The sequence below is a fragment of the Oxyura jamaicensis genome, chromosome Z, assembly GCF_011077185.1.
Source record: "Oxyura jamaicensis isolate SHBP4307 breed ruddy duck chromosome Z, BPBGC_Ojam_1.0, whole genome shotgun sequence".
NCBI classification, from domain to species: Eukaryota; Metazoa; Chordata; class Aves; order Anseriformes; family Anatidae; genus Oxyura; species Oxyura jamaicensis.
In genome coordinates this window covers 57,411,147-57,424,251 of record NC_048926.1, presented here as the reverse complement: position 1 = coordinate 57,424,251, position 13,105 = coordinate 57,411,147, and the positions used below count along the sequence as shown (strand labels likewise).

The 13,105-nt window shown below is 38.1% G+C and overlaps 1 protein-coding gene across 1 annotated transcript in view; it reads left to right on the top strand.

The window, feature by feature from the left end:
• Nucleotides 1–13,105, top strand: part of LOC118156145 — a 49,751-nt gene that overhangs the window by 18,287 nt on the left and 18,359 nt on the right. The window contains exons 5-8 of the mRNA XM_035309959.1: nucleotides 4,377–4,544; nucleotides 6,274–6,375; nucleotides 9,135–9,245; nucleotides 10,781–10,959. Of these exons, the coding sequence (XP_035165850.1) occupies nucleotides 4,377–4,544; nucleotides 6,274–6,375; nucleotides 9,135–9,245; nucleotides 10,781–10,959 (560 nt within the window). The remainder of the gene's footprint in view (nucleotides 1–4,376; nucleotides 4,545–6,273; nucleotides 6,376–9,134; nucleotides 9,246–10,780; nucleotides 10,960–13,105) is intronic.

Below are 13,105 nucleotides of genomic sequence, written 5' to 3'. Positions count from 1 at the left end.
ACATGAACCAGCAGTGTGTTCTTGCAGTCCAGAAGGCCAACTGGCCAGAAGGCCATTCTGGGCTACATCAAAAGACATGTGGCCAGCAGGTCGATGGAGGTGATCATCCCCCTCTATTCAGCATTTGTGAGACCACACTTTGAGTGCTTGTGCCCAAGTCTGGGGCCCCCAGCAGAAGAAGGATGGAGAGGTCCAGAGGACAGCCACAAAGATGATCAGAGTGCTGGAGCACTTCTCCTATGAAAATAGACCAGGAGAGTTGGGGATGTTCAGTTTGAGGAAGAGAAGGCTCCAAGGAGACCTCATTGCAGCTTTTCAGTACTTAAAGGACAACTTTTTAATTGGGCAGGTAATGATAGGACAAGGGAGAATGGTTTTAAACTAAATGAGGGGAGATTTAGATTACATATTAGGAGGAAATTCTTCACTCAGAGGGTGGTGAGGCACTGGAACAGGTTGCCCAGAAAAGTTGTGGATAGCCCATCCCTGGAAGTGTTCAAGACCAGGTTGGATAACCTGATCTAGTGGGTGGCATCCCTGCCTATGTCGGGGGGGTTGGAGCATTCTATGATTCAATTAATGCACTTCAGTACCTCCTGGATTGCTTATGTTCTGCTCTGTTGTCCCTCCAGCAGATACTGGGGCGTTTGAAGTTACTCATGAGGACCAGGTCCTGCAAATGTGAGGTTTCTTCTCTCTGGCTGTACAGGCCTCATCCACTTGTTCTTCCTGGCGAGGTGACCTGTAGCAGACACCCATTATAATGTCAGCTTTACTTGTGACCTCTCCTTAATCTTAACACCTACAATCTCAGTCGGCCACTCATCCACCTCCAGGCAGAGCTGCTCTCTTACACAAAGGGCAACACCCACTCCTCATCTTTCCAGCCTGTCCTTCCTAAAGAGCCCATGTCCTTCCATCACAGCACCAGTCAGGGGAGCCACATGTCCATGATGCCAAAAAGATCACAACCCTGCAATTGCATACAGGTCTCTAACTCATCTTGTCATATTCCCCGTGCTCTGTGCATTAGTATACAGGCACTTAAAAAAAGGTGTTCCAGCATACTGAATTCCTAGATAAGTTTTGAGATATTTCTCCATTATGGTGCCCTGGAGGCACTCTCTTGCTTACATGCAGTTGTTGGAGGTGCACCCACTTAAGTACAATTTTATTGATTTTGTTATGCCTTCCTCTTGCTTTCATCCCATGTCCTTTGCTCAGAAACCCTGTCCATCACTCCCTCACAGGGCTACCGGTTACTCTCTCCCTTCCTGACCCTTCCTACTTTAAAGCACTCCTTATGAAACCAGCCATCTATTGACAAAAATAGGTTTGTCCTGCTTAGTGAGCTGGGTTCCATCCTTCCCAAGCGAACACTGGTCCACAAAGAGGTTTATGGTCATACAATCCAAAGCCCTCTCCCAAGATCAATTTTTCAGTCAGTTTTTGGCCTATGCCATTACTGCCCTTCTCACACCCATTCCTTTTACCAAACTGTATGGAGGAGAAAATTACATGGGCTGCCATGCCCTTGACCACTGCCTTCAGAGCTCACTAATCACTGTTGATACTGCCCAGGTTTCCCCAGCAATATCATTTGTGCCCACGTGGAATAACAGCAAGGGGTAGTCATCAGAGCACTGAACAAACTTAGGTAGTCCATTCACAATATCCCAGATCCAGGCCCCCAGCAGGGAACAAACTTGGCAGCAGCCTATAGCTGGTAGATCAGGTCAACAGATAAGCACCATTGTCCCCTGGAGCCAGGAGTCACCCATTACAATGACTCACTCTTTCTTCCTGTTGCCCTTGTATAGTTTAGGATTAAGTGAACCAGAACTTTTGCTTGTAGGCACACCTGGCCCCTTTTCATCTTTGAGGAGGATCCTAATTTATTTTGTAGATGTTAGACATCAGGAGGGGGAAGATCCTTCCTCTTGGTGCCCAAACACCATTACCAGATTTATAACCTCCTTTTTGAAGAATGTTGAATGCAAACCTATAAAAGACTGACAGCCATAAGACATCAGTGTGGGTCCAATAAAACAAACTGTAAATAAATTCCATCCCTGTGCTGAAGAGGTAAATCCTACATTAGCAGAGTCTCAATCCCCTTCCTATACGTAGGTGTTTGTTGCTAACTGGGATACCATTAGGTTTCCAAGATATGTGACATACGGGGGGTGCATGCCTCTTTGGGGCAGTAACTGGAGGGAAAGTGAGGTACCTTAAAGCATCTAATATGACATTAGCTACCTATATTCAGGTAACAGAATCATGCTCTGTTTTTAATGTCCGCTAAAAAAAAAAAGGGGGGGGATTTTTTTTTCATCCACCAGAGCCACAAAACACCAGAGCTCAGGAAACATATCAGGAGATGCATACAGCAAGATAAACTGTTTGTTGATTTCACCAGTGATGGCTTTTGAGTATAATGTGAACAATAAAATGTATCAGATCAGGCACAGACTAGTTTTTTAGAGAGGATGTAGGTATATATGTAAGGACCAAGTTTCAAGAGAGAGACTTGCTTTCCTTGAGGAAAAGGTAAGTGGTCAGACAATCATGTCACAATTCCTAGTATCTAATCATTTTGTGCTACAGGCCTGAGACTTCTGTCCTTTTCTCTTGGGTAGAGAGTCTGTTCCCCGGTGTTTACAGACTTGGGACAACTGTAATCAATATTTGGCACCAGCAACTCCTTAGATGTTTGATTCTAGCAGCCAGAAGTGCAGCTGGAAGCTACCAACGTTAGTGCAGTTTGTTCCTAATGCTCATAAACTGCTAGGTTTGACATCTGTGCCAAAATATCAGGGATAAGAGAAGTGAAAAGACATTTGAGAAATGTGTTTGCATAACTCCGTAATGCCAAAGCGGCAGCGTTCATTTCTGTCGTTTTGCCCACGAAGTACATTTTAAGCCCTACTACAGTTGTAACAGTTTAGTGTTAAATTGCCAAAATACTGTTGTATTTATTGAATTGCTTGGGATTAGTTTAGGTTTTCTTCATTTATAAATGCATGATAGAAAGCTAAGATGTTTTTTAAATGTATCTGCTCAGTAGTATTTTTTTATATATTTGTTATCAGCTTGATAGACAGCTGATCATGCCATTTTTTATACAGTTAATCATGCCATCTCATACTTCCTGCGTAATATGGAAGAAGCCAGTAGCTGTGGCATATTTTTCTGTATAGATACAGTTAAGCAAGCTGTTAAAGTTTAAATACACTCTCATTTGGATGTATTCAGAATGTAACTTGCTGAACAAAACTACAGAAGGGTTAATTTTTCAAAACCCTTTTTACAGAAGGGTTTTCCTTCTGAGAAGATTTTACAGAATCTTTCCTGTTTGGAAGCTGGAAATCATTCTACTTAACTGTCACATCAAATACAGGATAAATAAAGCAGAGACATTCTCCAGCTGCATATAAATCTAGCTGCATTATACCAGGCACGCTGGTACTGAAAGGACTAGGATACATTTTCCTCTAAGACAACTTATACTAAAGCATTTTTTTTCAGCTTATCCATTAATGCAGTCTCTGATGTTATATACTTTTCTTTGCCTTTCACTACCTGGTTTTAACCTTCCAGTTCCAGCTCCCAGGCTGCTTGGGAAGTTGTCACATCACTGCACAGCCTCTTTTTTCTCCAGTCAAAATGCTGTGTAGAGCCAAACTCTCCCACAGCCAGCTGTCTCCTGTCCCTTGTGAGCCTGAAAATTATTGCTTTTTCCTGTAGCAAAGGAATTAGTTTTCTCCTCCATCTCCACGTTAACCCGAGTGACATGGTCTGGCCTGGCAGACTCATTGCAAGACATTCTGAATGCAAATTATTATGAAATACAAATCTGAAAATCCGTATAGTAACAAGGGTAACATGAGACAAATATTCAGACCATGATAAACGAGATCTATGAAAAAAAAAAAAAAATCCTCACCTTTTCAATAAAACTAAATACAGAGTAGGTTAAGAAAACAACAAATGTAGTAATCATTACCTGATTTTCCAGTCAGTTTTTAGCTTCTTGCTTTTCCATGTGTGCTTAACTCATACTAAATTCTTCAAAAACTTGTTTAGTTTCCTGATCAAGTGGTGTGCATAAGAAAGCTCAACAATTGGCTAAAGCCAGACTTCTTTTACACAGGTGCAACTCCTCTTTAGACCATTCAAGTTAGGTATGTAATAATATCCAATTTGTGATTTTATATCCTGACATCTTTTCATACTGCCCCTTTAACAGCAGCAAATAAGCAGAGACATTACAAACACATCACTCAGGGCACTTCTTTACTTGCTGACTGAAGTCTTTAATTCTTCATGCATTTTGCCTACTAACATTACTTCTATTTGTTTTATCCTCATGACAGTGAATTCTGAGGATGCTCGATCTGTAGATCTGGGACTACATTCTGAAAATGAGGACAGAGGTTTCTATACAGAAAACTTTCATTCTGCTTCCTGGGTTTTCAGAGGAGATGATGTCTCTCCTGATAATAGTCCTAGATGTCTCAGCAAAAGACCTAGACCAGTGGCAAGTAAGTTGTCTAAAGCAACAAGTAATAAATGTCATAAAAATGTAAGTAGTTTGCACACTCTGAGAACAACATGAAATCAACATTTTGGGAAAGATGCCAGTTGCTTATGATGCAGAGAGGAGCAAGAATCTAAATCCAAGAAGCTAAAAGGGGAATAATAATAACAAGAAGTGTATACAGTTCTTATTTAGCTACTATCTTGAAAAATATCAGAATTAATTGACAAAACTGGTACTGATAAAAAGTCAAAATTAAACATACTCTTTTGTTGTAAGAGTAATGTAGATGGAATATAATTTCATCACTTCTTCAAGCATCACATTGTAGAGAGATGTTTCTGGACATAAAGCCTAGCAGTAGTCATAAAATCTGTTCTCCATCAAACTTTCAAATGTAGTTGGTCAAGAAAGAAAAGCATCGAGTTTTCAATGGGTATGAAGGAATTGTCTTGTTCTATTTGCAACTTAAACACACTTATGCAAAGAGATAAAGTGAATAATTTGGGGGGGGGGGGGGGGTTGTGCTATTTTCCCTCACTTTTCATATGGTAAATTACTTAAAGGTAACACAATTCAAAGAACTAAGAACAAAGTGAAACACCTATCTTTCAAGGAGATAGCTCTTTGCTGGGACTCATATATTATTCACAACATGAGAGAAAACAAATATCTTCTATGCATCTCCAGACATGAAAAGTCTCCCTTAAACTGTATGAGAATATTCTGGAGAGTATTTTGATTGCCTTTCTTCCCAAAGGAGAGCTCAGAAGCTCAGCAAGATACATATTGAAGTATTTATGCTCTTTTAAATAAACAATGTCAAACCTACTAGTAAAGTAACCTCTAAAGCAACTTCAACTTTTCAAATATTACAAAATTTGAAGACAAAACAGCTATCATAAATTATTATTAAATCCGCCTCAATTAAACAAACCCAGTAAAACAGTCCAATGATCAAAAGCAGACACAAAAGAAAATTCGAATTTACACAGAACTCTTTCACGACTATGAAAGAAGCAAGACAATTTGAGAAATTGTTCTGATACCAAACCCAAAGAAGAAGTTGAAACATTAAATAGAAAATTAAAATCCAGTTTTACTTTTTGCTGAGGATGATTCTGTTATGTCTTAAGTTCTGCTAACATGACATTTCACATGAGTAAAACCACTGATGTTAGGAGATCCCATTGTGGTGGGGTTATGATTAGAGGCTGTGGGAGTGGGGCATGAACAGGGAAGGGTGAATGGGAAAAGAAAAAAGATACAATTGATATCCAAGAGAGACCTTCTACAATGGAAAAAATGTGATAGTACAATAAATAGATTTGAAAATTTAGAGTGTGCTTTGTGTTTGCAGCTTAGAGGTCTGACATGCATTCATTTAACAAGAGCAGAATTATTTTTCTCTCCAAGAACGTAGTCAGTGGAGTGGAACATCTAAGCGCTTCTCTGCCACTTCATTACAAAGTCCAGCCACTTAACTGCTGATGAAATTACATTTCATTTACGCTGTTGTCTTTGCGATGTTCTGTCAGTCATGGTGTGAGGGTGGTATGCTGTGGAAGAGGAGCAATACCAAACAGCTAAGAGTGATGCTTAACCATCCCAGCCACCTGCGCAATCAGTTACTGTCAGTAACTGTAAATAAAAAGGTTTAAAAATACGCTGCTGCTAGTTAAATTGAATTTGATTTGCAGAGAAAAAGGGATCTCTTTTTCTATTTTCTGCAGTTCGTGAAAGAACAGTGAAGATTGCTAAAGGAACTGGCAACTACCCTTGGGGTTTCCGGATCCAGTTCTCAAAACCTATCCTTGTGACTGAAGTTGACACAAGTAAGTTGTTTTTGCACCAGTTAAATTCTGCTACAAAAATGTATAAAGTAAATATATAATATTAAATGTTATATTATAATATACATAAATGAAAGCATCTATTATATAATATATAGTATTCATATATGTAAATAATTTTTAAGTAGTTGATTTAAGATGTTTAATAAAACATACCTGAACAGCTCAAAACGAGCCTCTTAGAGCCTCACATGTCTGTAGGCAAACAGAACTACACTGTTCTGTGACTTTCCATGGCAGTTCATACCTCATACCAAGTGTCTTCATCTAGGCTTTCTCCAGAACTAGTCTACAGTTTTTTTTGGAGTTACATCCTTTAATGGCAACAGACCCTTCAGGATGAAATGGAGGATGCAGTGATCCTCCTAACAACACTCCCAAAAGTCTAATTAGCTGGAGACAGTATCTTGGATGGGTTTCCAGTGAGCCATCTACAAACCTTAATAAGTGGAGTGTTAAGTTCTGTAGGGTAGACTGATGATTGTGGGGAACTCCAGAAGGACCTTATACGACTCGGGGGGGGGGGGGCCCGCGGGGAGGGGGGAGGAGAGTACATATAGAGTTTTAACAAGTTAAACTGTAACAAAGATAAAAGATAATGCCCCTAGAGAAGAATGATGCAGAACATGATATTGGCAACTACATACAAGAATGAGATCTTGGGAGTCACCACTGCAAGATCCCTAAAATCTTCAGCTGTGTGTAATGGCAGCTTGGAAAGCCAGCTAAACTTGGCTTCATCAGTAACAGCAGTGAGAATGAGATACAGGAATTCATTTTGCTGCTACCTAAAACCTTGGTTTCACCCTAGAGCATTGTTTACTGTACTGAACTCTGTTTTGTCCATCCTGAGATGCAGAGAGATGCAGAGAGCAAGAAGGAGCAGAAGGTAGAGGGGACTCAAAGATTTCTATTGCCAAAGGCAGATATAATTAAAACATCTCTCCAGACCAACAATGCTAGTGAGTGCCCTTTAGCAAGGTACCTAAGAATAACTCTGTTACTTTTCCAGCTTCATGTATCATACAGTTCAGCCTCCTGAGAATACTGGGCTATTGTCAGAGGCCTATGAACCCATTAGCTGAACCCATGATTTTAAAAAACATTAAAATTCAGTAGAGAAAATCAGAAAAGTCAGAAATCTGAGAAGGGGAGCAACATACAGAGGTGGAAAAAAAAAAAAAAAAAGACATCCACAGAGGTCAACATGTTACAAAATGTTATTAGCATTTTACAGTCCTCCAGATTTACCTTAAGACCTGAACATTTTTGGATTTATACCTTAGCCATGTTTTGGGCATGAAGTTCCTGTTCAGTTCTAAAAATCATTCTAACTTGCCTCAGAGCACACACTCTGCTTCATAAATACTAAAAATAAAGCCTTCATTTCAGAAGAGCAACAGGTACAAAGGACAGACATATTAAAAAAAAAAAAAAAAGTAGGAAGTGGTTCTCTCAATATGTCTACGTCTATTTATACAAAGACCTTTTAATCTTTTACTGTTAGCCACATGAAAATAAACATGATTTAGTACCTAAATATAAATAGATCATAGGTCATGAGTGAAGCATTAGCCCTAGTACCTACCAACTTACTCCTCTAAACTACTAATTAAAACGAAACATAGCAACACAAGACTAATTTTCAGTAAAAAAAAAAAAAATCTTTCTCAAGATTCAAATATTTCAGTAAAAAGCTTTCTCAAAATATGATTCATTTCATTAAAACAAACATAACACTTGCATCTGTATTCCTCTTTCATTTGCACAGTGAAATAAAGACATTTTAATAAAGTTTTAAAGATTGTTTATGACCATAACATTTTGAATGAGATCTTCAAGGCCAACAGAAACCAAGATGTCTGATCTGGAAATGATTTGTAATAAATATGAGTGTGAACCATGGCATTTTTTGCCAACTGTTCACTATTTAGCTTTTACTAGCCTTTTCCTTACACCTTCTAAGCATTCTCAGAAACACTCTGAACAAACACATATACTGCATGATAGGGTACATAGAAATTACTTTAAGTAATACAGATGTGGAACATTATTAAAAAAAAAAAAAAATTCACAGTACGTTAGGAATGCTTCATTATAAGTTAGAAGAAATATGAAATATGTAGGTCAGATCTAAATAACTATGAATTAGTTCTTGTGAATGGACCTTTTTAACCTATACACAAAAGGATGATATATTAACAAACCTGTTTCAGTCCCTCCTTCACTGGCCCTTATCTGACTTTGTCTTATATCCCATCACATGCTTTTACAAAACCAATAAAATATTATGGCTGAATTGTTAAACATCAAAAGAAACATCAGCACAGAATGACGTTTAAGTCATCTTTTGGTCTTAAATCCAAAGCTTACCAGAATAAGGGATGTTTTTTCTACCAACTTTGCAGAACATTGCACAAGATCTTTGTTTCTCGTTTAGAACCAAACCCTGATGTTGAAATGCCAGTTTGCTTCTTAAAGCATTTAAGTTCAAATGTCATTTTTAAAGGACACTTCTTCACTGCTAGTGATTTTCTGTTTCTGAATGAGCAACTAAATTTGGAAGTTTCATTTACAGACCACTGACAGGTTTGCTCAGGAAAACATGCTTCATCTCCAAGCTGAAATCACAGAAGCCCCCAAATACAGTTTTGGCTGCTCTGACAGATATCTTTTTTGTTAGAAGAAAACTGATCATGTTTTATACATTAAATCTGAATAAAATGCCTTTTTGACTCCAGATAGTGCAGCTGAAGAAGCAGGGCTTCAGGTTGGGGATATTCTGATAGCAGTCAATGGAACTGATGTCACCAGCATGCCACATTCAGAAGCTGCTAATCTGGCAAGGAAAGGTAAGTTTGAGATCACAGTAAATTACATAGATGGGTCATAATTTCTGTACATTGCTCAGAAGATCCAGGCAAAATGGTTTTCCCAGACAAAATAGTTTCATATATTGATATTTAATACAGTAACATTGCCTACATCTCTTATTTATCTAGACCATGCTAGACACACAGAAGAAAAGGGGCATACCAACAAAATATTCCCCAAACAGCACATTTATCAGTAAAGCTTCTGGCTCTCCTGCCTTAAAGGAAGTGGCTGAGAAAGTCCTGAAAGTGACTGCAGAGATCCTAATAACCTATTTATACATTGTGCTTCCATATGGAGAGAATTCACAGCTTGGTTCAGTGCACCGAGTAATTATTTCTGTGTCACTGAGACCTGAAGTCCAGTCAGGAGTGCAGAGAGGTTATTTCATTAAGACATCTTTTTGCAGCATCAGAGAAACAAAGACTCAGTGATACTGATCGTTTCATATTCTTCCTCAAATTCTGATGACAAAACCCAAAGTTACCCATGTTCTCATGCTGAAAGTCAGTTTACTGCAGTTCTTTTATTTATCCTAAATATAGTTTTGACAATTGCTCACAGGAAATTCAATCAATTAAAATGCTTTTACAAGACAGTGACAAATTTGTCTTGACACATACCAAGTTCTAGAATTAAAGAAGTGCCTTTCACACTGATACATTAAGAGCCTGTCAAGTCTTTCAATAGATAAATCTCTAATTACAGGGTATTTTTAACTCCTCTAGGAGAACACCACCTGGCCTGAATCTTGGCATGCAAGCAGTATTTCCAAAGTCAAATGCCCCAAAAGAGAGATCCAGCAATGTTTTGAAAATGAAATTGTGTCTTAGTCACAGTTATCAAACCTTTATAAGGCAATGCAATCTGCTCTAAAGAAGTATCTGATAGAGTCAGAATTTCAGGCCTTTATGAGCAAAGTTATAGCTGTGTTGATAAAATGGTATGAATTGGTGAAAATAACACAGTTTCAGACAATCTTACAACCTAACATCTGTCTTGAGTACTTACCTTGCAATTGATAAGAAGGCAGCTTAACACAGGTTAACCTCCAACAGCAAGCCTCCTCAGTGAGGGGCACAGATAGCCAAAAAGAACTCCAGGACATGGAAAAGCAAGAATTCTCAAGAACATGCTTAAGAACAAAGAGAGTGAAAGTGCCACTCTGGGCACCCTCAGTATTTTTTTTTTTATAAACCCCAAATTATGCACACACATTTGGGCAAGGAAATCAAGCCACTTCTGTAACCTAATAAAATATGGAAGTGCCTAAGCTGCTACTTGGAAAGATAGATCATAAAAACTGTTTTAGGAGTTGTCTTCAGATAGCTGGCTCCATTATTAGTCCTCCAGAAAAAAATGAATTTAATTCCTGGATTCCTCACTAGGAGGAGAAGGACAAGGGTTAGAATACTGCCTTCCTGCTCCACATCCCATAGAGGTATTTAAAAATATCAATTCACTGGATTATAGTTTTGACCTATGTTATCACAATCTTTATGTAATACTTTAGGTCCTGATATCTTGACCATGGTTGTGGGATCAGATATCAGCCGTTATCCTAATACTCCCAGGCCTGCCTGCCGAGGATATTTGCACAAACGAACACAGTCGGCAATATTAAAGGGATGGAGGAAGAGGTGGTTTGTGCTGAAACATAATGGCTACCTCCACTATTACAAACACAAGAAGGTAAGGAGACAGGCTGGTGAGGACGGAAACTGTGCCCTGAACTATAAGGGGAAGTAATATTGTACTCATATTTACAAGCTGATTATCTTAACTTGTAATATTTACAAAATAACACCAGTACTAAAGATGGTTCTTATGTGTGGTATGTTGAGCGTGCTTGTTGAGCAATTCTGTCTTCCTTTACACTAGTTGCTGACATAGACTCAAACTCATGGGCTTTTATAGACTCACATTTAATCTTCAAGTTCTGATCCTCAGAAATGTATGAATTGAATTATGGCATAATTTACAAACCCCTGGATGTATAATGACTCTTAATGCTGTAAATCGCTGTCTTTCCTGTCAGCTACAAACATATGAGTATTCTACACAATTTTTCACTGCTGAAGGAAAAAAATAAAACATATAGGGGAAAAAAATCAAATCAAATATAAATAAATAGATAGATAGATAGATACATTAAGTGCAGTTTTCCTTAGAAGCTGTTAGTTCCGTGGGTCTTTTGCAGGCTCACCAGCAGCCTCTGGACAGTTCCCGGAGGCTCCAGTGCTTGCCTTGCAGCCGGCATCCAGCAGGTGGGGGACTTGGTTCACAGGTGCTGCTCATAGCCCTAGGCGCTAACAATGGAACTCTGTTGTACGTGGCATTTTACCATAATTTGTGGGGCGGTTTAGCAGGTGCTACATGTAATTACAAATTACTAATCCCTTCCATTGTGATGCTTTGTGATTAAGTTATTCACTGAGAAAATTACATCTATAAAATTAAAATGGATTCATTTGAAAGCTTGTGGTCTGTTCAGGACTTTTTGTGGTAAAGCACTTCAGAGCTTGTAAAAAAGATTCAAGATTAGCCATTAAGAATTAACTCTAACCTTATTTCAAGAATACTTAGTGAAGCTTAGATAATTTGCCCTAAAAAGGGGTTTATTACTAGATTAAGCCCAAGTAACATCCAGTGAATCTCCTAGCTATATCTAGTAACATCAGTGGATATATCAGCTGGTTGGAATCATGTAGAAACACATTCGTCTCTAACAAGATTTGAACATATCATTGAAATGAACCCATATCTAGTCCTAATCAAAAATGATTTTAAAAACTTAGCATTGCACCAAGTCCTTGAACTGAAAATAGTTTTGAGCTCTGCTACCATAGTCAGCTTTTGGTCAATTTAGCATATGAAGGATGTAGATATACATGTACATATGTAGACATACTGGCATGGATTTGCAATAAACATGAGTATAATCTAGACAACAAGACAGTGTTAGAGTAATTCAACCAACAGAGGATAACAGAGAAGTTAATACAACTGTTTTCACTTCTGATCATAAATCTACATTTATATTGTTGTTTCAACTACATCATTTCTCTCTATCCCATACATCAATCTTTCATCTATGTATTTCATTTGACTGCTTATATACTATCCTGTTTAGTCATTTTCATGTGAATAGTAGAGCCAGTCCAGTAAAATCCTCACTGTAATATTTCTCCTTTTTATTAAAAACCAGAAACCAAATTATCATTTACCTGAAAGTGGCTGACACAGTGTTTCCCAAGGACTGTACCTTGAGGACTTAATGAGAATAGTCTTTCTCTATTGTTCAGGATCTCTGTTCACCTCTCACCTCCTCCCAGTGCATTCTGCTCTCTCCTCCTGGTGATCCTAAGCATAAATTTTCCTAGACAGTAATGTTAGGATGAAGAAAAGATTTCACATGATGCAATACAGTTTCATAGCCAAAGTGAAATTATTCAAGTTTTCAGGCATTTAAGCTTCCTGATCAAAATCAAACACCTTTGTGGAAAATAAATAAATAAATTGTGCAAAGTAACAAAAAAATATAGAAAGAATTTGCTCTTCTGCAATTCTCCACCCGCCTGATATTTTCAGTGCAAAATGTGGTAAGCTTATTTCACTGCATATCCTGTGATAGAAACAGTAGCCATCTAAGAAAGGTTATGCTGCAGAACCACTAGTATATACCACAATGATGACAGAAAGCCAGGCTACTTTATTTCAACATTAATAATTGTGGTCTCAAACCAAAATAAATAAATATCATACAAACATTTAGGAACATTTAGGAAAAGTGTTCATTTTATTCTAATTGTGTCCTTCGTGGGACACCTGAAATGCA